Source organism: Schistocerca gregaria, chromosome X, assembly GCF_023897955.1.
Source record: "Schistocerca gregaria isolate iqSchGreg1 chromosome X, iqSchGreg1.2, whole genome shotgun sequence".
NCBI lineage: Eukaryota > Metazoa > Arthropoda > Insecta > Orthoptera > Acrididae > Schistocerca > Schistocerca gregaria.
Window position 1 is genome coordinate 672,864,713 of NC_064931.1, and position 25,863 is coordinate 672,890,575.

At 39.5% G+C, this 25,863-nt stretch overlaps 1 protein-coding gene across 4 annotated transcripts in view; it reads right to left on the reverse strand.

The window, feature by feature from the left end:
* The window catches only part of LOC126298567 (glycosaminoglycan xylosylkinase), a 110,250-nt gene that overhangs the window by 80,581 nt on the left and 3,806 nt on the right, over positions 1–25,863 (reverse strand). For all 4 annotated transcript variants that reach the window (XM_049989932.1, XM_049989934.1, XM_049989931.1 and 1 more), the window contains one exon: positions 15,568–15,737. In XM_049989932.1, coding sequence (XP_049845889.1) covers positions 15,568–15,737 — 170 coding nt within the window. The remainder of the gene's footprint in view (positions 1–15,567; positions 15,738–25,863) is intronic.

The window sequence follows — 25,863 nt, forward strand, 5'->3', positions numbered from 1 at the left end:
AATGAAGTGTAGCTACAACAGATTTAGCCCAATATCAGTAATTACACTACTACTTGGAAGGTCAACTAACCATACACTTTTCATCATATTCAGATAAAAGAAGGAAGGAATATTAGGTTTAATATACCATCGATGACAGAGCGATTAGCGATAGAGCACAAAAGCAGACTGGGGAAGGAAATAAGACATGTCATTTTCAAAGGAACTATACTGGGATTCACCTTAAGCAGTTTAGGATAATCATGGAAATGCTAAATCTGGTGGCCTGACAGGGATTTGAAACACTGCCCGCCAAATGAAAGACCATTATCTTAATATTGCATCACCTCACTCAGTATATTCAGCTTTGGGCTATAGGTGGTGACACCCACTCTCTTAAGTTTTCTATCCTGTGGCTGAGCTCTGTATTTGGGTTGAAAACCATGTCAACTTGCTACTCTGCATCTAATATATCCACCACCATGGTTCGTAACATCAATACCACTTAGCAGCTGATTTTTTTTACCCCGAATCCAGTGACTCTCTCTCCTAGGATAGTAAACAAAAATGAAAGTTTGTTTCGTCTTCATTGTTTCTAAACTACAAAGTATGTTCTCTTTCTAAAAGTCTGCCTTCCAACTGCCAGTTTCCACATTTCCAACCCAACTCTCTCCTGCCTACCTATTTACTGACAGCAGCTTCCTACAATTATGCCACTCCATCAGTCTTTTTCTTCAATGTATCCTGCAGCTCTTTGTGATGCCCACACCAGTTCCCTCACCGGCACTTCACTATACTTCTTCCACTTGTTACAAAACTCACACTACAAACTTAAAATTTTTCATATACACATACTGAAATAAGAGAAATAAGATAAAAATCTATAAGTAGTGACTGCCCAATAACTCAACTATATAGTGAATGGTTACCTTTATCCTATTATTTGTGTTGCACCCAGAACTTTCTAGTATCATTATTTTAATATTTAAGATGTAATAGTAACCAAATGAAGCACATTTCTCTTAACAATGAGACAAGCAGTCTCCCGTAAAGTGACAAACTGCACTGCAAATCTGTTTATGTCTATGGAAACCTATGGCACTCTTCATATACTGGAGCAGTGTAAAGGTAAGAAGACAGGTGAGTGACACATTCTGCACAGAGAGTGAAGGAGAATAGCTTTTGATGTCACCAGTTCGCCTTTTGTGTGCTATTATTTTGACACAATGTCGACAGCTGCATAGGGTACATGCACACATGTGCAACAAAGTGATAACGGTATTGGTAAGATTTTTGTCATTGCAATGGGAGTACTGCAGACCTCGTAAATAATGTACTACTGCTTTTTTAGACACTGCAGTTGTCTGCCACAACATAATCATTACTGATAGTAACAAGAACAGCACACTCTGAAATCATTTTGATCATGGAAACTTTGGAACACATGGACGACCAAATATGATAGCAATGAGATAGAATTCTAAAAACAGCTTGGTTGAACAAAAATTGCTGATGGAAAATTCCAGCAGCAAAGTGTGCCAGTACCAGTGAAAATGGTGAGTCTTGTAAACAACAAATGAAGAACTATGTAATAAATGATTCACTGATTACTGTTTAATGACATTGAAATGCATCTGAGCAAAAGTACAAATAAAAAAACTATATGTAACTCAAGGTAGTAATCTTTAGCAATGTGTTGAGAAACAATGTTGTGTATTGATCATTTACTTGTGCTTTACATATTCAAATGAACCTTAGTAAGCAGTTGAGTATAAGTAGTCTTTTACGTGCTCATTTTATGAAATCAGAAATGGTGATCACTGTTCCAAAGATGGACCTTTAGCCACTAATATTTTGCAGTGTAGCCATGGACTAAACACCTGCATAAACAAGGCATACCTTTACAGGACAGTAATTTAGTTTAGTACTTATCAAGTTGCAAGCTGATAAATTCATATTCAAGACAATAAATTCACATCATTATTTTTACCATTCAATAAAAATGATTTTCAAAGATTTATGATGGCAGTTCCAATCACAGAATCCACAATAATTTATCATTATTAATCTTGGACTTGTATGTCGTAGCAGTCTGCTCACACAGACATTGTGACGTTTTCATTTGCTACCTGCATGAGACTATCAATGTCTGCAATTTTAAACATTCTGTTTATCTCTGCAATATAAAATTTCACCTATGCCCATATTAGCTCGATGAGACTGTAATAATAATTGTACAGAAGCAGTCTATCAACATGGTGCCCATATTGTTTTGCAGTCTAATCTATTTCACAGAAACAGTTTGTGAGCTTTTGAGCAATAACAGGCAGCAGCAGATCTACTATCATCTGTGACAAATTGCTGGGGAATGAACACACATGCACTAAAGAGGAAATAATCACTGAATCTTCAAAGGACGTTCAGTTACATGTGGAGCAAACAGAATTGCTCCAGACTGCAGCAACATGTGGTTAGTGTCTTTTTCTGCTGCAATCTCCCTTCTACCTGTGTTCTTAACTGCACAGGACTCCCATGGTTGCAAACATGAGACATTCCAGTTTCACACAGAAGCGTTTGCGCTATATATTCTTGGTAAACGAATCCACCACAGATGTAAAATGCTTTTATTGACTGAGGTCTTACATGACAGAAGTCGCAATACACTACCGCAGTTTCGGGGTCTTAGCCCCATTATCAGGTGAATCTGAAATCTAAAGTAAACCAATTTACACAATTAAAAATGTAAAAAAAAAAAAATTTAGAATCTAAGAAATCAGATAAAGTGACTCAAAGAAGTTTACCTAGCAGTAGCAGGACATCATGTCCATGCCCAAACACCTAGTAGACAAACATCTACCATAGATTGACAGTATAACAGCATCCCATGTATCCCAACTTTCAATTGTGGTCTGGGAAAATGCCCCTTCTTCCAAAATTGCCACTGGGAATGCATGCAGTATACAAAAATAAAGTCACCCTAGGGTATTATGTGGAAGTCATGTGCTGCACCAAAGTCCTTCCACTTAATGTCCTGCGTTGGTTTTATTTTTGTAGAGCAAATGCATTCCCAGTGGCATTTTTGGGACCAGAGGCATTTCCCCAGGCTGCACTTGAAAGCTGGGGTTCTTTGTAGCCACAGTTTTGGATGCTATGATGACATTCTGTTACTGCTAGATAAGCTATTTTTAATCATTTTATTTGATTATTTTGTTTCTAAATTTTAATTTTCAAATGTTTAATTGTTTAAAGGTGTAGGTCACAACTATTGTTTTACATTAGATTTCAGACACACTAGATGATGGGGCTAAGACCCTGAAACCGTGGTAGTGTACAGTGATTGTCATGTAAGATCCCGGTCAATATAAGTATTTTACAACTGTGGCAGATTTGTTTACTGTGAACATGTTGCAGAACAAATGTAGATGTCCCACAAACAGAAATTTATGCTACATAACAGGTGGTTATAATTAAACTTTCCTTATTTAACATGTTATAACACAGAAACTAATTGCCATACAAGTACCAAACTTGGTAGCATTAATGTCACGGACATGGGGGAGGAGAAATAATGCAGAACCAATTAAATTGAAACACTTATGTGCTGCTACAGTACATCACACCATTACATATCGGTACCATTACTGCTACAAAATGGGCTCATTATGGTACCTACCAGCATCCAGAAGTGTCAGAAAGGACAGGAATGCATTCTGCACAGCAGAACGAAGCATGTCCGTAGCTATGCTGGCTACCTCTCGATATGCTGCACTTCAGATCAACACGTGTGAATGTTCCCCTGGTATACCCTGTCTTCAGGTAGCCCCACAATCAGAAATCACAGGGAGTGAGATCAGAAGAACGTGCCAGCCAAGCATTTGGAAAAGATAGGCTGATAATTTGATCGCTTCCAAATGTGTTTCAGAGAAGCAGGTGAACTTCACGAGAGATGTGTGGTGAGGCCCCACCTTGCATGAAAACTGTTAAGTTCAATGTGTCTGTCTCCTGTAGTGTGGCTATGACATGCTGGCGAAGCATATCCCACTAACGCTGGCCAGTCACACTGCACGTCTTTGGTCCTTGAGTGCCAACATGTCCAAAAGAATGGGCCAATGATGAATGTAACTGTGAACCCATACCATACACTGACACATTCACCTCACAGAGGAACTACATGCACAGTGACTAGAGGTGAAGATCCCCACACTCAGCAATTCTGTGTGTTTACCTCACCTGTCAGAGAAAATTGAGCTTCGGCTGTCCATACAATAGTCCAGGATCAGCCCCCGTCAACTTCACTTGTAACAAAGTGGAGAGCGAAGTGAAAATGTCATTGTGCGTCCTGTGGTGCAACCTGCTGTACGATAGCGATCTTTTACAGATACCATCTGAGATTGGTTCGAAACACCTATCGTAACATTGGCCTCTTCCCGGAGTGTTTCCCAGTTCTCCAGTTGATTCAAATGTCTTCATCATGCTCTGCACAGCAGGTGGAGAAAGAGGACCTTTCCTTAATCCTTTCAGTCAGTGATATTCTCAAAGTGCAGCTGCAGCATTACTGTTGTTTTGATGATATAGCTTCACCAATAATGCACTGCTCCTTTTGTCCAAGCTCATGTTGACATGTCAACAAGTGCACTGCAATTGGTCAGGTGTGTGAAACTATGAATCATGATGACTGATCACGGCCCCTAATAGTCATAGTTGAAACTCAACGGTGGCACTGTGTTGCATGGAAACCATGCAACCCATACTCTGGACATCAATTGGTTCTTGTACAGTAATTATTTCCATGTTATAATGTGTTAAATATGGAAAGTTTAATGGTCATCCTAAATATTTTGGGTGTCACACTGGACAGATCTCTAGCATAATGTGGTCATCATTCCTACACTAGAGTTAAAAGTAGAGCATCAAAAAACATCCTGTGCAAATTAACTGTTATAGGCGCTTCAGTCCGGAACCGCGCGACTGCTACGGTTGCAGGTTCGAATCCTGCCTTGGGCATGGATGTGTGTGATGTCCTTAGGTTAGTTAGGTTTAAGTAGTTCTAAGTTCTAGGGGACTGATGACCTCAGATGTTAAGTCCCATAGTGCTCAGAGTTATTTGAACCAAACTAACTGTCATGTCGTTGGAAGCACAACCAACCACATTGGGGACAGATGTACTACATATGGTACACTCTGTAGGAGTGACATGCAATTCAACACCACAATGAGGCTGGCTGGTTTGGGAACCATCAAGTGTAACTGAAATGTAGTCAGGTAGCATAGATCCACATGCTCTGGCATCACAGCTTAAAACGTAATATTTTTCTTCCAGAATGAAATTTTCACTCTGCAGCAGAGTGTGCACTGATATGAAACTTCCTGACAGATTAAAACTGCATGCCGGACTGAGACTCGAACTCGGGACCTTTGCCTTTCATGGGCAAGTGCTCTGTCATCTGAGCTACCCAAGCATGACTCATGCTCCACAGTCACAGCTCTACTTCTGCCAGCTTCTGTGAAGTTTGGAAGGTAGGAGACAGGGTGCAGGCAGAAGTAAAGCTGTGAGGACGGGGCGCAAGTTGTGCTTGGGTAGCTCAGATGGTAGAGCACTTGCCCGCGAAAGACAAAGGTCCCGAGTTTGAGTCTTAGTCTGGCACACAGTTTTAATCTGCCAGGAAGCTTCAATATTTTTCTTTCTTACTCATTTTTTTTCTTTATGCGTCTAACCTGTATTGGTATGCGTGTGACAGTGTGCGTACCTAATATATTCCAAAACGACGTGTATAAAAACGAGATTTTCCAGTGCTCATACCTTGTGTTCTATTGGTGATAAAAAGACAGAGTCAAGTGTTTTACACAATCCTTGGGCTAGGGTCCATTTGTTTACCCAACAGAAGGATTGTCTTAGTGTCACTATCCTATAATACAGAGTCAGAGTCTGAATATCACCCTATCTCCTGATCAGGCAAATGGAGAAAGTCAGTTAGTTCTTTTTGCATTTGATGTGGTCTATGGTGGACATGACATGGGTGGTTGCTCAGAAAATTCCCCCAAAACAAATGTTTACTATACTTTCACCTTCACTAGTGGACCAAAACCCAGCCAAAGTTCCAAGGTGGCTATGCACAGCAAATAGCTGAAATTTTTATGATATATTCCTAAGGTGTCAATCTCCAACAACCTTGAAAATTTTCTTGACATCTTTACCCATATTCAAGATACAGAGGTTCAAAGTTATCCTACTTCTACATGTAAAACCTGGTACAAAGCAAAATCTAAGAAAGAAATAATCACAACAAACTGCTCAAACTTGAATGGTATATTCTCTAGGCATTTATGTAGAAGAGCCATCTTCCCGTTTTCAAAAATCTTTATCCATTTTTGAGAAACACCCAAAAAACTTGTTTTTAGAAGTACCAACACCCAAACACAAATTCCGAAACTGCTACGGACAGCAAATGCCTATAATTTTTACAATGTATTCCCAAGATCATGATCTCAAACAACCCTCATCATTTTCTTCTTATCTTTACTCACTTCTGAGATACAAAGGGGGTTGGGTTGGGTTGTTTGTGGAAGGAGACCAGACAGCGAGGTCATCGGTCTCATTGGATTAGGGAAGGACGGGGAAGGAAGTCGGCCATGCCCTTTCAAAGGAACCATCCCGGCATTTGCCTGGAACGATATAGGAGAGTACAAATTCATTGTCTTCCAGGGAAGCTGCTCCTTGACACCTGTACTGCAGTATGGAGGCAAGCTGGCGGGAAATCCATTATGCTTTTAGGGACATTCATATGAGCATCCATGGGTCCAGAGCAGCTCATGCAAGGCTCTATGATGACCACAGAGTAGAATACACTGCTTGCAGATCACGTACACACCTTCATGATAAACACATTTCCAGGGGCAGTGCCATTTTTCAACAAGATAATGTGCCATGTCATAAGGCTTGGGGGCATGATGGAGTGGTTCAAGGATCATAGCGGGCAGTTCCAATTCATGTGCTGACCCCCAACTCACCAAATCTGAACCTGATCGAGCACATCGTGCGTGTGTGTGTGTGTGTGTGTGTGTGTGTGTGTGTGTGTGTGTGTGTGTGTGTGTGTGAGTGAGTGAGTGAGTGAGAGAGAGAGAGAGAGAGAGAGAGACTGGGGAATGGGGGACATAGTTGACAATGGCAGAACAGTGCTAAGAAAAGAGTGTAGGAGACAGGGCCAGGGGGAAGAGGGGGAGATAAAGACAAAGATAAAAAGAGTCTATGACAATGACAACAATGAGAGAGAGACAGTGACAGAGAGAAGAGACAGCAGCAGTAGGAATGAAAGAATGAGGTATTAGTGGTAAGGGAGAGCAAGAGAGAGACAGCAACAATGAGAGGCAACTGTAGTAGTAGGATAGAATGAACGGGACTGTGGCTGTGACGTAGGAGACAATGACAGAGAGACACAAAGAGATAATGACAATGAGTTGGGCTGAACGAGTGTGTGAGAAAGGGCATCTGGGAGAGGATGGGAATGAGTGACACAGCAATGGATTAGTGAGCATGCGTGAGTTACAGTTAGGGGAGTTTGTGGAAGTCTGACACGAGCTGTATGTTAAAAACAGAACGAATATGTTCTAATGCCAAAATTTTTGGGAAAATTTTTTAGAGGTGCTAAGGAAGGCAGATGAGGCAACTGGTACCCCACTTATCAGTCAGAGCCTTTTAAATTAACAGGAACATATTCACATATTTTGTGCTCCGATAAGAACAGTTATCCACCAGTACCATCTATGCATGAAATATCAACATCTTTCACAAGCTGTATTACTGTCCAGTGTATAATTTATATGCAGTTAATAATTGTTTGTTTTAGATTTGACATATCTAATTTGAAAACCATGTAGTCAACTGTTAGTATTCAGATCACTTAAATAGTTATTCTAAATTGTCACTCATTTAATCAGATTGACTCCTTGAAGTTTTGTAGACTGTGACCTATGTTGTAAAACTAATAGATAGTGGTAACAGTAAGCTGATAATCATAAAATTGTTTCATAAAATTAAAGGAGCACCAACTGAAATTTGGCATTGACAGTATCATCTTAGTTCTTTAAAATTGTTTGAAGCACATATTTGTCAATCAATGAAATGAAAAAAAAGAAGACATCTGATGAGACACATAGCTGAAGTAATCTCTCACACTCCACTCCACTAACAACCCTCTGCAATATTGCTTTAACACACCTCAGAAAACATTATGCTTCTTTATGAGAACACTGAAAAATACTGCCCAATTCATGCTGGCATCTTTAGCCGAGGCACCTTATATCCCACAATAATGCAAAAAAATTCTCCAATAACTAGATATCTCATTGAGTCTGCAAACACCTTCAGCCTTGTACGCAAATGGAATGAGGAGTGGACCACAGAAGAACCTCCACAGTAACATCCAAGCAAAAAATAAAATGCTAAACCCTCCAGAATTTGATCTACCTCATCCACTATGGGCTAAACACATGAGTACGCATAAACCACAGACACTGCGCTGCTTCAGCAGTAAAATAGTGTAATTAACAATCACCATCCTTTAACTGTGGAATCAAAACCAGACACTCAAGCGTATTGTCTCTGGCAGTAATGAAAACTCACCTCAGCTTTTTAATTACATTTCCGTCATTGATTTTGTTCCTTATTTTTGTATATGCTTTGTGTGTGTCATACAATATGTAAATTAATAAATGGTAATAATATATGTGGTGACATAGTTTACTGCTTATACGAAAGCAGCAATGCCAGAAGACAGTATCAGTTTGCAGAATGGTCTACAGAGGACTGATGAATAGTAGTGCATGCTCTGACAGTAGACCTTTAACATGAATAAATGTAACACATTGCACATTCAAGGGTTGAACAAAAAGTAATGCCTCCACCTTCGTTAACTGGGTTTAGATGGGAATATTTTAATAAATCAAACACAGAAATAATCCTTAGAATATGATGTTTAATTTTTCCATATAATCACCAGCCAATTGGATACATTTCTGCTAACGATGAACAAATTTTATGAAGCTGTTACGAAGAAGTCGACACTTTGTTTCCAAAACCACAGTCTCACAGTTCTCTCAATGCCTTCATCAGAAGCATAATGATGTCCCCACAGATGGTCCTTTATTATTGGGAACAGATGGAAGTCAGACGGTGCTAAATCTGGACTGTGTGGAGGATGCACTACGGTGGTAAGGTTCAGTCTCTGAATTTCTGCTGTGGTGGCACATGAAGTGTGTGGGAACCCATTGTGCACAGATGATCTGATAGCCAAGCAAAGCAATAATGTGACACACACGTTCTTGTGAAACACCGATTGTGCTTGCAGTTTCTCTCTGAGTGATACAATGGTTCTCCTGAATCAATCTGTGAACATTTTGCTTGTGAACTCGATGGATGCTGTCACAGGATGCCCAACTTTTTTTTTGTTTGTCACGCAGGTCAGATGTTCCCGCCTCAACATCTTTAAACTTACTCGTCCAACGATGCATAGTACTCACATCAACACAATCACCATAAACTGCTTTCGTTCTGATGAATCTCCTTTGGGGTGACACCATTTGCTGCCAAGAATTCAATGAATGTATGTTGCTTAAATCACATTGACTGACCATCTGCATAGGGTTCCATACTTTAACAACACAACCATTCAACCCCAAGGCTCCCCACAAACTGGAGCTGCAGAGAAGAGGCTATGGAACAAGCCAGTACCTGCCACATACCAATGCTGCCAACTGTTGAAGAGTTACGAAGGTGGAGGCATTACTTTTCAGTCAACACTCGTACATAGCCAGAAGAAATCCACTACTGTACAACTATATAATTGATAACAAATTTCTGCAAACAGTATCTACTGTATAATATCTAGGAGTAACTATCCAAAGTTAGCTTAAGTGGAATGACCACATGAAACAAATAGTAGAAAAAGCAGGTGCCAGACTGAGGCACACAGGAAGTATCTTAAGGAAATTTAACTCATACATGAAAGAAGCGGCTTATAAGGCCCTTCTTTAATAGATTCTTCAGTACTGTTCATCAATCTGGAACCCTTACCATGTAGGATGGGTAGAACAAAAGAAAAGGTTCAATGAAAAACTGTGCATTTAGTCATGGGATCATTTGGTTGTGAGAGAGCATTACACAAGCTCAATAAACTCCAGTGGCAGATGCTGAAAGAGAGGTGTTGTCCGTCACTGAGAGGTTCACTATAGAAATTTTGAGAGAGTACTTTCCAAGAAGAATAAGATGATGATGATGATGATTGGGTTTTGGGATACTCAACTGCACAGTTATCAGTGCCTGTACAAATTCCCAACCTTTGTTCAGTCCGAACTTGTCACATTCATGAATGATGATGAAATGATGAGGACAACACAAACACCCAGTCATCTCAAGGCAAGAGAAAATTTCTAACTCCACCGTTTCTGGGAAGAGTCAGACAACATATTACTTCCTTTCACATATATTTTGTGAAATGACCACGATGAGAAAATGTGTACAATTGAAGCTAATACAGAGGATTACCATCAATCATTTTTACCAAGTGCCATTCTCAAGCACTACTCTGTAATTTTTAATGTTTTGTTTCCCTCCCTTTTTATGTAACATGTGGATTAATGCTATTTTCCTCTCTTCTGGAATCTTCTCAATTTTCCAAATGCTCTCAAAAGGTGTGTAGAGATCTCTTATAATCTTTGGTTCTGACCATTTCAATAATTCTACTATAATGGAATCTGCACCACTTGCTAAGGCTTCATGAATTTCTGGTCTGTTTGTGGGGAATCTTCCTTGAGACTTTTTGGGATTGCCTAAAATTTTAAGTTAACTGTTGAAACTGGGCAGTTTATGAGCCTGTCAATAAATTCAGCTAATACTTTACCATTTTCTTTGTCATTTAACCAAATTTTGCCTTTTTCATCTTTGAAACAAATACTCAGAGCTTGACAGCCTTACATGTTTAAAAGTTTGGTAAAAATTCCTGCTATTATTTCTGCTGAAATTTTCTTTTATTTCCATAAGCTGAGATTTTTCAAAGTATCTTTTGATTTTCCACATTACGTTTTGAAAGTTCTTTTCTTTGTTGTCTGAATTGTTCTACATGTTCTTTTTTCTAACATCATTTCATCCATTTTTGAGCTCTTTGTTCTAGTACTTCTTCACACTACTCATTCTGCCATGTCTTCTCTGTGTTGTTCTTGTTATTTTATAGAAATTTACATTACACTTCTTGAACCATATTTCAAGAACGTGGAAAGAAATCAAATATGAATATCCTGATGAAATACAATAGAATGACTTAGATGGTAATACTGATTATACTGTAATCTATTGCATAAATTTTACGTGTCCTTGCGAACATTTTCATTTGAGTAGACAGAGTTGCACAACAGAAAGTTCTTTATTTCACATTTAATCTCCTTCTTTTTACCAAAAGGCATTATTAGAGCCTGGCAGCTGTTGAATACAATTGTACCCATGTATTTGACTTATGTAATAACATTTACCACTATTTACATATTTTTGGTCCTAGTATTATAATAGTCTACATCTACATCTATACTATGCAATCCATCTTCAAGAATCTTCCCGTTCAGTTCCTTCAATATCTCGGTGACACTCTCCCATGGATTAAACAAACCTGTGGCCATTCATTCTGTTCTTTTTTGTATACATTCAATATCTCCTGTTAGTCCCACACATTGGAGTAATATTTTAGAACTGGACACATGAGTGATTTGTAAGCAATCCCCTTCGTAGACTGATTGCACTTTTCCCATATTTTACCAATAAACTGAAGTCTACCACTTGCCTTATCTAGAACAGAGCCTATACGAACATTCCATTCTATATCCCTACAAGTACTACATCCAAGTATTTGTATGAGGTGGCCGATTCCAGGAGCAACTCATTGATATTATAGTCAAAGGATACTACTTTTTTTCATTTTGTGAAGTGCACAATTTTACATTTCTGGACATTTAAAGCAAGTTGCCAATCTTTGCACCACTTTGAAAACTTATCAAGATCTGACTGAATATTTATGCGGCTTCTTTCAGATAGTACTTCATTATAGATAACTACATCATATGCAAAGTCTGAGTTACTACCAATATTGTCTGCAAAGTCATTAATATACAACATGAACAGCAAGGGCCCCAACACACTTCTCTGGGGTACACCCGAAGTTACTTCTACATCTGACGATGACTCTCCATCCAAGATAACATCCCATGTCTTCCACACCAAAAGTCCTCAATCCAGTCACAAAGTTCGATTGATACCCCATGTGATCATACTTCTGACAATAAGATTAGGTGTGGTATTGAGTCAGATGCTTTTCCAAAATCAAGAAATACTGCATGTACCTGACTGCCTTAATCCAAAACTTCCAATACGTTATGTGGTGCGAGTTAGGTTTCACATGATCAGCATCTATAGAATCCATGCTGGTTGACATGGGTGAAGTCATCCTGTTCAAGATAACTCATTATGTTTGAGCTCAGAATATGTTCTAAGGTTCTACAACAAATTGATGTCAAGGATATCGGAGCACAGTTTTGTCGATCTCTTCTACTACCCTTCTCGTGGACGAGTGTGACCTATGGTTTTTTTCCAAGAACTGGGCATGTTTTTTTTGGCTGAGGAATCTACGACAGATTATAGTTAGAGGAGGGGTTAACTCAACCCCAAATTCAGTATAGAATCTGACAGGAATTCTATCAAGTTCTGGAGCTTTGTTCAGTTTTAATAATTTCAGCTATTTCTCAACACCATTGCCACTAATACCTTTTCCATTCATCTTTTCAGTGGCACAAGGTCTGCCTTGATAGCTCAATGGTCAGCACGGCGGAATGCTATGCAAGGGGCCTAGGTTCAATTCCCAGCTGGGTCAGATATTTTCTCCATTTGGGGACTGGGTGTTGTGTTGTCTTCATCATCATCTTATCATCCTCATCAACACACAAGTCACTGAAATGGTGTCAACAAGCAAGACTTGCACCAGATGATTGGTCTACCCAATGGGAGGCCATAGCCAAATGACATTCCGTTTTATTCAATGGTGCGAGTATTACACTGGGGCAATTTGCCTGGGTTTCCTCTAAAGAGGTCAGGTCTATTTGCTGCCATTAGAACTGACATACATTTCCATCGTGAGTGGGGTTCATAAGTATCTTTTCTAGGTAGTTTTCAGAGAAGGCATTTAGTAATGTTTCCCACAATGTCTTATCATACCCACCACTAACAAAACTGTAATTTTCCCAGGTAACTGTTTGAGGATTTAAGTCTCCACCAATGATTACAGTATGATTGGCGAACTTACGTATGAGTGAACTGCGATTTTTTCTGAAGTTTCCCGTTACATTAGGAGATGAGTCTGGTGGGAGAAAGAAGAATCTAATCATCATTTTGTGCCCACCCCCCATACTGAGTCTTGCCCAAACAATCTCATTGTGCAGCTTCAATTTCTATCTTGGTGGATTTGAGTTTCTTGTCTACTGCGACAAATACACCACCTCCATTTCCCATCTGCCTATCCTTAAGATATACAATGAAAGTTGTACCAAAAATCTCAGTGCTATCAATTTCAGGTTTCAACAAGCTTTCTGTACCTAGTATTATGTGAGCATCACTGCTTTTCATGAGTGCTTCAAATTCTGGCACCTTGTTGCGAATGGATTTCTCTCATCTTAAACTGATATTTCTGGGTTTCCCCACAGCTGTCATTATCTAGATTGGATGTAGAGTCATCTGATCTTAAAAGAAGACCCTCATGTGCACCTTACACACAGTGAGCCACATGAGTGGCAGCTTCTGATGAGTAGTGCAAACTTGACCCATTTAGGGGGACCCTACAGTTCTCAACTCTGTGGCGCAAGTCAAAGAAGTTGCAGCCTATCTTGTCATAGAACCTTCAATGTCTCTGGCTCAGTCATTTCACTTGATTCTGAACTAAAGGGCCGCAATCAGTTTTGGGGACAGTGCTGCAAATCATGAGCTTCATTGAAACTCCTTGCACAAGGCTGGTCTTCCCAACTTTCTCTGTCAGTCACTGAAATTAACCAAGCAGGACCTCAGAGCCCAGACAAAAGGCATTTGTTCCAACATATGCCACAATCCATAGTTAGTTGCACCCTGTCCCCTCAATGGCTGCTGGAATAGCCTCTTCAACATGTGAATGAGGCCCCCAGCCATACACACTGAGTGCATCTGGTTTCCTTTCCTGTACCTTGCTGCAATTTCCCCGAGGGGTACCATTATTCACCATACATTTGAACTGCCGGTGATTAATAGACCCCTACCTTTTTGTGTTTGCCTCTTATTAACACTGAAAAAAAAAATACAGGTTTTCCTTAAACAGGTGAAGTGTGTCCCACTTGCTCAGTTTCGGTGAAAGACAGCACCTCAAACTTGTTGGTTAGGAGGATCGGTACAACACCCCGAGTCCTCCCTGGTCCCCGTCCACCCCGTACAGGACACCTAGATCTACCACTGATACGCCACTCTCAGTCACATGGATGAGTAATGACAGATCCCTACTTTCTACAGAGGAGACAGGATCCATGGGAGAGGATAATACTTGAGGTACCTCTGGTACCAGTATCACAGATCACGAATCTCAGGAGCTCTGCCAGCACACCGATTCACAGCAGCTGCCATTCGTTTGACAGCAGTCATGGCAATTTCCAGCTGATTATGAACTTCAAACCAAACACATTTTTTTTGACAAATGATAAATATTGGTAATGACAAAGAACATATAAATCAAATCATCCTTGCATCCTTCATAGCTTAATACTATCTCTTCTGCCACATTTACATCTGCAGTTATCTTAAGCAATAGACTGTGGCAAAGTATGGCATAACTATACTAAGTATGCATATTCAGGATATAATTTTTACATTTTTTGACAATAACATGAAAAAGTACATCTGTATTTATTTGTGTCAACAGAGAACAATATCTGTTTCCTGCTTCAGAGAAATACAACTTGAAGTTCTCTCTTCTTAGACTGCAGAAACAATACACAATCAAAATGTGATAAGTGTGCTGTTTACAGAGAAGTTTATGCCAAACTGTTCTGTCCTATGATATAACATTTCATCAAAAGAGACAGAGCAGTAGGTCAGCAAAATAAGGATCTCGGATGTTAGCCACAGCTTCACTTAGAGAACCATTCCAGCATACCAATTTATGATGGCAAACAAGGAGATAATTCAAGAAACCTAAAGCAGGATAGCTGCAACATACATATAAATGCCTTTCCAACAACATGAATATGGTATTGCACCACTGTTTCATACTGATAACATAGATAACAAATACTATCCACGTTTTGAGATTATTTATAGGTCAAGAAAAGTGACTGTTTGCCAAACTGCCCAATTTGTAAAATTTTTGGTCAGCACTATACTATTAATAACTGTTAATAATAGAACACAGTGTGACTGAAGACATTAAAGAGTAACAGATAATTACATGACTCTTGCAGAAGCTGCAGCATTCTACTGGTAAAGTATCAGTTTATACTGTATAACTTTAAATACTAGGAGTGGGTATCTAGCTTACCTACCACTGAGGCTTGAATACTGCTTTATGACCCCCTTCCAACGTCAGCAACAATTTCAGTTGTGTGCCCCGTTGTGCATTCTCAGCATGAATAATTTTTGTTGAAGATAACATGTTTAAGACAGTGCCAAGCAAGGATGACCTCTCTGGTATTACCTGACGTGGACCAACCCACTGCACACACAGACAGTCATCAAAACACAAACATTAAATACATTTAAGTGCAAATATGACTATCAATTGATAAAAAAAAAACAGTAGTCTGAAACAGTGAGAAACTTGCACATCTATCAGTTATAGCACAGTCTTAACATTTACATGGAATGAAGACATTCCTCATGAGTCTTTGGTTTACTTCTGACTAAAGTGTCTTACAACTATAAACAGTCATCAGCAGAAGGTACTTATATAGCAACATGACGAATGGCAATGTTTTAGCTTTGCTACAAACAGTCAAGTAAGGTACTGTGGTTCTCAATGGAGGTAAGTAAACATTCAATGCACACAGTGCTTATGCTATTACATCACTGTCAAAAGCTAACTAAAAATGGACTGTGTTCATGAATGAACACCACAACCTATGAATAAGGAAGGAAAATTAGTATTTGATGTCCTGCCAATGACAAGGATATTTGAGATGAAGCAAAGTTCTGGTTGGATAAAAATGAGGAGGGGAAGGAAAAAAGAAGAAGAAGAAGAAGAAGAAGAAGAAGAAGAAGAAAGCCTTTCAAAAGAAATAGCAGCATTCATATTAATTGACTTTGGGAAGCCATGGAAACATAAATGTGAATGATCATGTGGGAGTCTGAATCCCACTCCTCCAAAATGAGAGTCCAGTGTGCTAACATGAGCTAACTCAGTCAGTCAACAGCTTCTGAGAATAAGGAAGCTACTCACACACACACACACACACACACACACACACACACACACACACACACACTTGAATTAACACTGTCTACACCAGTTAATGAATGGTAGTCACATGAAGATGGAACCCATGTTAATCTTTTGAAGCAAACACATTAGACATTTGCTGCAGAATTGTGGAAAACGTTATCTGCTTGAGTATTATGACCTTCATAGTGACTGAAAAATCTCCTCATCAGGAATCAATATGGATTCTGGATAAAGCGGTCTTGTGAAACTTCACTCGTTCTGTTCATCTTTAAGATCAAGAAGCCTATACATAATGACCAGGCTGATGCTAGAACTCCACACATGATGTGAACTCCACATGAGGTGAAATCATCAGAGATAAAAGTAACTTGGGCATTTCTGGAGTAGAGGATTAGCAGTTGTTCTTCACAATAAATGAATAATACACTGCAAGTGATGTAAATAATCCTAACAAAAAATACATATAAGATTATGCAGCTGGACAGATTTAAAGTGTGAAAAACACACAAAACTAACTGTAAGAGGATAACAGACATGTTCACTGGAAGAACCCAAAAGAAATTTAATTCATCCATGAAAGAAGCAGCTTAAAAAACCTCAGTCAGCTGATTTGTAGTACTGTTTGTCACTCCAGGAACATCACTAGATAAGATTAATAAAAGAGACTAGACGAAATCCACAACAGGGTGTCACATTTTGGGAAGAGTTTGTTTAAACCTAGAGGTATCTCGTGAAATGACGAAGCAATTCAAGCTCATACAGAGGCTTGCCTACAGTGTTTCTTCTTGTGTACCATTTGCATATGGAACAGGAAATGAGGGTCATTACGGTTGCACTTAAAGAAACTTCTGTTACATAATTTCAGTAGTTTATGGAGTTTGTAATTATGGTTGTACTTAGAGAACTTTTGTTCCATAATATGCAGTAGTCTGTGGAGTTTAGTTATAACTCTAGTGTTAACAGTCAAGTAGACCAGCAGTTCAGCAGTTTTAAGATGATGTATCATTGTGCCACATTATTTCTCTCTGTTACTAGCAGCTGTGACGTGAAGTCATACCCGATGGCTTCCCACATCATGATGCTGCTAGTAAAACTACTGTGCCTCTCAAAAAAAACATTGGATGAATGGGACCTCTCCCCAGGTAATGACCATACTCATCAATGATGGTCATCTGGGGTAGTGCAGAACCACAAATCATTGCCGATCACAAAGCAACATCATTCATCAGGAGTCCATGATACCTGGTCATGGCACCATTCCAAACACAACCATTTGTGTTGCAGTGTTAAACAACAGACTATGCATGGGACAATAATTACCTACTCTGACCAATGGTGTGGGATGATACAGAATATTAAAGGAAGTCCATTACTTGTTCCTGGATGGCAGGTGCAGATGTGAAGGGTTTAGGCTGTGTCTGATGCACAGCACAGGTGTTCCTTCCTTGTGGTGGTCACATATCATTTTGCATAATCTTGATGATGGTTATGCCTGACCCACAAATCTGGATATTGCATGATTTGACCAGCCAGACAAATGGAGAGCCCCCTTTCAAACTCAGTCAGGCTATGATAATGCTGCCTCACACGAGTAGGTAGCATCTCCATGTCATTCACAATGATCACCCAATATCTGACACTCTTCATGTCCCTTATACAGGGTGAATCAACTACAACTTGCACTGAAAATTTGTAGAAATGGAAAGTGATATTGATGTGCAGTTCGCACAGAGTGGATTAGTAGTCAGGCCAATCAACAGATTGAAATAATACATAGAAAGTACATTTTTACTGCAAAACTACACTTTTTAAATGGAACAATGCCTATCACCATTAACAAATTAAAAGTAGGGTAAATTACAATGCCAGAGCCATTTGTTGCAGGGTTCTAGTGCAAGTCATTAATGAGGTATCATATTTTGAAGAGTTTCCACACTGACACCTGTTTATGCCATTCAACCTGCATAGCCGTTAGGTACGATGTCATTATGTTTGCTTACACTGTGCTTCTGTGATTCTTGAGTGCACTACGACTTGCCGGTCAGTCAGTATGTGGCAGACCAAGCAGTAGTTCATGAGCAGGTACTGGGATTTACCAATGTAGAAAAAGCTGACATGCTCATGATATACGGAGAGTGTAGGAAGAATGCAGTTTGTTCTTGTACGATGTATGTGGCACGATATCTCAGCAATTATTTATCAACCTCTTCAACCAGTTATGTGACGGTGGTAGTGTAACACACAGACAGCATAACAGAAGGAAACAAATGATGACAGAAGAGGGGAAAATCAATGTTCTTGCTGATGTTGCAGTTGATCCGCACATTAGCTCCTGCACAGTCACATGAGGCAGTGGCACGAGTCAGGCAAGGGTCCTATGCATTCTCCATTGACATATTTTCCATTCCTTTTACTTCTCTCTCCATGGAGAGCTGCATGGAAATAATTATGAGAATCATGTTAACTACTGTACATGAGACTCCAGATGTGTCATGTTTCTTGTTTAGTGACGAAGTCACATTTACCAATCATGGCCAGGTAAACCATGTAAACATTCACTATTGATCAGTTGACAATCCCCGTTTGTCAGGTGGACGTCAGCATCTATGGAGTGTAAACGTGTAGTGACAGTTCTTAGGCCAAAATTTCACAGACAGAACACTGACCATGCAGAAGTATCACAGCCTCCTAACAGACCATCTTCCATGGATGCTACAAGACAGGCTGTCCAGACCATAACACACAAAGTACTACAGCATGTCTTCACAAATTTCTTCCAAATTGTGGGATTGGACACAGAGGACTTGTACTGTGGCTGACCCATTCCCTGGATTTGATGCCATTAAGTCTTTTTCTGTGAGGAAAGCTGAAAGACATGGTCTACAAGGACATACCAACTACACCTGATGACATGCAACGACGTATTACTGGAGCTTGCTTGGACATCTCCACTGAAATGTTAGCACGTGTGCAGCAGTCGTTCCATATCAGACTGGAAGCGCGTATTGCCATAGCCACTGGTCATTTTGAACACAACCTGTGATGATCAGTTGTCTTGTTACTGGTCAGAACCCATGTAACTAGTGTATGCACTTGTGTTGTTCTTTATTGTGTGCTACCACACGTATTGCACAAGTGTCAGTGGGAGAACCTTTCAAAATACGATGTCTTGAAAATTACTCACATTACAATCCTCCAACAAACACCACTGACATTCTAATTTACCCTACTTTTGGTTTGTTAATATCAACAGGTATTGTTCCATTTAAAAAAGTATATGTTTGCAAAAAAAAATATATTTTCTAAGTATTATTACAATCTGGACAGGGTGAAAAGTATTTAAACCAACAAACTCTGGGAGGTTGTAAGTGACATCAAAACAAATATTTTTCCCTAATGTCATTTTTTCCTATGAGGTGTATTTAAACTGGTGGAGGAAGGTTTCCATGGTGGCAAATTAATTAAACAAAAAAACACTTTTCAATTTTTTTATGACCAAGAGACAATACATTAACACAACCCAATTTCAATTACAGTAGATTTTCAAAAATGCCTCCTCTGACACGTAAACAAAGGTTACACCAACGGATCATGTTCTGTCTGACACAGGCAAAAATCTCAGGAGTATCCTGAATTGTTCCTGCTGCTGCTACTATCAGGGGAACCAGATCCTCTTCTGATGCATCAGGAGTTGCGTACACAAGGTTGTGCATCTCTCCCCACACGAAAAAGTCCAGAGGGGACATATCTGGGGATTGAGCAGGCCATGGTACAAGACCATCTCTGCCAATCCACGTTTCTGGGAACCATCGGTCCAGGAATTGATGCACATGACGACTGAAATGTGCCAGCTCCCCGTCATGTTGGAACCACATGCGTTGTCTTGGAGGGAGAGGGAAGTCTTCTAGCAATTCTGCCAATGCTCTGGCAAGAAAATTTTAATAGTACCTGCCGTTTAATGGCCTAGGTAGCAGATACGGCCCAATTAAACAGGCCCCAACAACACCGACCCACACATTAACAAAGAACTGCACTTGATGAGTGCTAGTAATTGTGGCATGCGGGTTATCCTCACTCCAAACATCCGAATTGTGCATGTTGAAGACTCCATCACGCCCGAATGTTGCTTCATCGGTAAACAGAGGATGGAAATGTAGGATGCATTTCACACTGTTCCAGGTACCACTGTGAAAACTGTGTTCTGGGTGGATAATCAACTGGTTCCAGGTTGTGGACACACTGTAAGTGAAATGGACGTAACAATTGCTCTCGAAGCACTGTTCTTACATTCGTCAGATTCGTCCCCATGTTACGTGCAATCCCACGAGTGCTGATTGAAGGATCCCGCTCCACATGTTGCAAGACAGCTTTCTCAAATTGCAGCATTCATACCGTGCGATGGCGTCCCTGTCCAGGTAATCTGCTAAATGACCCGGTCTCACACAGACGTTGATACAGAGCAGCAAAGGTTGTATGATGTGGGGGCGATTAGGATATTGTTGTTGATAAACCTGCTGTGCAGATCGTATGTTGTAGTGCGCTACGTAGTACGCACCAACCATATCAGTGTACTCACTCCAGGTGTATCGCACCGTTAGTAAACAGAGACAATGCACTACTGCACTGGTGGACAGTAGCTGCCTACAACTGAAGAGCGCAATATGCTCTCTAACAACTGAAGATCATAATACGGCCTGTAACAACTGAGGAGCGTAATACAGCCTCCACCGGTTTTAATAATGCTCATAGGAAAAAAAATGACATTAGGGAAAAATATTTGTTTTGATGTCCTCTACAACATCCAAGAGTTTGTGGGTTTAAATACTTTTCACCCTGTATATTGGCTAACAATACAAGCCTCTGATTAATATTCCACTACATAAAAACTGCACACTTTCAACTTCTGCAATGTCTGTGATGCAATTTTTAGGTTATTCATCCTGTATACCCTACCAGGTGTGGTAACAACACTGTACAGGAACATCACTAATGCACTCTGGTGGCCATTCTACCTGTCAGAGAGAACTGCAGCTTTAATCATTTACGTGCCTGTTGACGGTATGTATGTGTATGAAGTTACAGTGACATCCAACCACATCTGGGGCTTTCACTTTTCTTGTCAGGTGTTAAGTTGTAAGGTATCTATGCACTTTTCATAACTTTCTGGTCAGTTTTAACTCTTTACACTTCTTTGCAGTCATAATGTATTGTAGACCCTACTTCAGGCAATTCCTGATGTGACCAATACAATCAACACAACCAGCTTCAAGTTTAAAAAAGAGATTTTAGTAGAAGGAAGGCTACTACATATTACCTTTATGTTGAGGTCATTAGCGAGGAACACTATCTCAGTTGTACAAGGATGGGACGGAAAATGGTCATGACTTTTTGGATGGACTCGTTCTGGCATCTGTCAAAAGTGTTTCACGGGAACTACAGAAAACATAAATCACGATGGCTGGGGGTTAACTGAAACTTGATCACCATGAATAAAAGATCCATAAGATTAATCTTTAAAGTTGTGTTACATGTGTAGTCGTTGAGGCCTTCAGTCCATGGACTGGTTTGATGCAGCTCTCCTACTATTCTATCCTGTGCAAGCCTCTTCATCTCCGAGTAACTTCCAAATTTCCTTACTGTATTCTTCTCTTGGTCTATATCTACAATTTTTACCCTCCACACTCCTACAGTATTAAATTGGTGATCCCTTGATGCCTCAGAATGTGTCCTACCAACTGATCTCTTCTTTAGGTCAAGCTGTGCCACAAATTCATCTTCTCAATTCCACTCAGTGCCTCCTCATTACTTATGTGGTATACCCAACTAATCTTCATCATTCTTCTGTAGCACCACATTTCAAAAGCTTCTATTCTCTTCTTGTCTACGCCATTTATCATACATTCTTCACTTCCATACATGGCTACACCCCATACAAATACTTTCAGAAAAGACTTCCTGACATTTAAATCACTCCATGTTAACAAATCTCTCTTCTTCAGAAATGCTTTCGTTGCTATTGTCAGTCTACATTTTATATCCTTCCTACTTCAACCATGATCAGTTATTTTTTTCTCCAAGTAGCAAAACTCACCTACCGATTTAAGCGTCTCATTTCCTAATCTAATTTCCTCAGCATCACCTGATTTAATTCGATTACATTCCATTATCCTCGTTTTGCTTTTGTTGATGTTCATCTTAAATCCCCCTTTCAAGACACTGTCCATTCCATTCAACTGTTCTTCCAAGTCCTTTGTTGTCTCTGACACAACTTCAATGTCATCCCAAATCTCAAGGTTTTGACTTCTTCTCCACGGATTTTAATTTCTACTGCATTTTTTTCTTTTGTTTCCTTTACTGCTTACTCAATATACAGATTGAGTAACATCGGGGATAGGCTACAACCCTGTCTCACTTCCTTCCTAACCACTGCTTCCCTTCCATGCCCCACGACTCTTATAACTACCATCTGGTTTCTGTACAAATTATAAATAGCCTTTTGTTCCCTACATCTGACCCCTGCCACCTTCAAAGTTTGAAAGAGAATATATTCCAGTTAACATTGTTAAAAGCTTTCTCTAAGTACACAAATGCTATAAACATAGATTTGCCTTTCCTTAACCTATCTTCCAAGATAAGTCGTAGACTTCACAAGTTCCTACATTTATCCAGAATTCCACCTTGTCTTCCCCGAGGTCAGCTTCTACCAGTTTTTCCATTTGTCTGTAAAGAATTCGTGTTAGTATATTGCAACTGTGACTTATTAAACTGATAGTTCAGTAATTTTCACACCTGTCAGCATCTGCTTTCTTTGGAATTGGAATAATTATAGACCTTTTGAAGTCTAAGGGTATTTCGCTTGTCTCATACACCTTGCTCACTAGATGGAACAGTTTTGTCGTGGCTGGTTCTCCCAAGGCTATCAGCAGTTCTAACACCATTTGCACAGTAGTGTCCCACAGAAATGCTAGCTACACCATTTTGTACTTTTTCTTCAGTTAATCTAACTAGTTACACACAAAAATCTTTTTCAAAATACCCTGATAAATGCTATAACAAATTATTGACAATGATAAAGGGATTTGAATCAGAAGATTCACAATAACAAGTGGATTGAGAACTTTTTCCGTAGCCACAGCATTCTTAAGCCAGTTGCAATATTGCCACTGAATCTAGTCTCTAGCAAAACAGTGCACTAGTGAGATGTGAGCAGTTGTGAATGCAAAGGCTTATTTGATCAGCACAATGCATTACCTGAAATGGCTAGGTTGAAAGAAGTAAGCTCAGCCAATAAGTTAGAATGGTAGAGTCAGTTACACCACAGAAAGTGGACGGTCTTCACATGAAATCAGTATATCATCTTCTGGGTATCTCCTCCTCATCAATGTCTAGGTGCTGGTTTTAAAATTAATTTTAAAGTAAGAGCAGTGACAGATTGCGCTGATGTTAACTTGGATGACTGTGAAATTAGTGCATAAGTTCACTAGTTTTCAATCTTTCTTACAATTCTTATCAGAAAGATGTCATGTTTGTTGCGAGTTGGAAATTTCGTAAGCTCTAAAAGATGAAATGACTGATTTTGCATTGGAAGGAAAAATATTTGAATGAGAACGGGATGCAGAAGGTCCATATTCAGGTGATGAGTGACACTGAAATTGCAGTTGGGAGCTTCATGGTTCAAATCCCTTTCCAGTCATCTAGGTTTCCCTAAATCACTCAACGTGAATTCTGGGATGCTCTCTTTGAATAAGACACAGTAAATTTCCTTTTTCATCACTGTCGTTTCATAACTTGTGCTTCATCTCCAATTAACTTGTCAGTGATGAAATGGTAAAACCTTATATATATCACAGACACTCTCACTCACTCACTCAGGGATGAATTATACGAGCTCAAAAGCTAGATTACAACATTCAACTACTTGTTTCTGAGTTCACTTAATGAGTCCACTACATGTACATGGCAAGCAGTTGCCTTGACACATTTTATCATGAAAAGTCCTCTTCATAAACACACAATAAAAACATTTTATACACAACCATCTACAAAATACAGTTCACAATTTTGAGACAGTATTAATATTATGCATTACTAAGCATTACCTTTAAATAAAACTGAGTGACAGCTGTATTAGAGGTGCATTTAGCTGTAAGCACCAAACTACTTTGATATGCAACCTGGCATCATGAAATGAAGGTTACACGAGATGTGTTTCAAGAGAGGAAATAACATACAGCCACTGTCATTCAAAAAAACTGAGTTAACCCTGGATAAAACAGTGGGCCACAAAATCAAAGTGCAGTAACAACGGCAGCAGAGAATGACTGATATGCCAAAGTATATCACAGCCTGAATGAGATTTTCACTCTGCAGCGGAGTGTGCGCTGATATGAATCTTCCTGGCAGATTAAAACTGTGTGCCCGACCGAGACTCGAACTCGGGACCTTTGCCTTTCGCGGGCAAGTGCTCTACCATCTGAGCTACCGAAGCACGACTCACGCCCCATACTCACAGCTTTAATTATGCTGGCATAATTAAAGCTGTGAGTATCGGGCGTGAGTCGTGCTTCGGTAGCTCAGATGGTAGAGCACTTGCCCGCGAAAGGCAAAGGTCCCGAGTTCGAGTCCCGGTCGGGCACACAGTTTTAATCTACCAGGAAGATTTATATCACAGCCTATTTACAAAGGACAAGTGGGAACACAAAACATCATGTACATATATACAATATGTAAATGCTCAGTACTTACAATCACAGGCCATATTATAAAATCGCACATCATTGAATATAAAGTGCTGTATGCCAAATGCAGTTCCTTGCATTTATAGAAGAGTGTAAGGGTTCTTTACATTTAAAATGGCCCTTGTGAAGATAGTGTGAAAGGATATTCAGCTTTGTATGCATAATGAAAGTAAAGTTAGTTAGTTAACTAATGTACCACGGATCATTTTGCACTATAAATCATCATGATACAGAATGAGTCATTTTACATTCATATTGCAAATAAATTTGTACATCTATTTGTACTCTAATCACCACCATATAATTTTTTTCCCTGAAATGGAAACAACATATACAGACTGAGTTAGCAATTCCAACCCCCCCCCACCTTTTACACGTTACAAACATAGAAATTCTTCTACAGTATTGAAGGAGTTGTCAAGAAGAAACTATTCCAATTTATTTTCAAATTTTACCATGCCGTCCGTTAGAGGTTTTTGTTACAGTTGTCTTGATGAAAGAAGTGGGATAAGTGATGAGTCTAACAAAATCTCCTAATTCCTTAACAGAATACTCAACTTAAGATTTTGCTTAACTACCGTAACCACACCTTCTGTTTTTCTCAGGGTTCCTTCCTTGGTATTTATGTTAAATAAATATGAGTATTTGATGCATATTGTCAG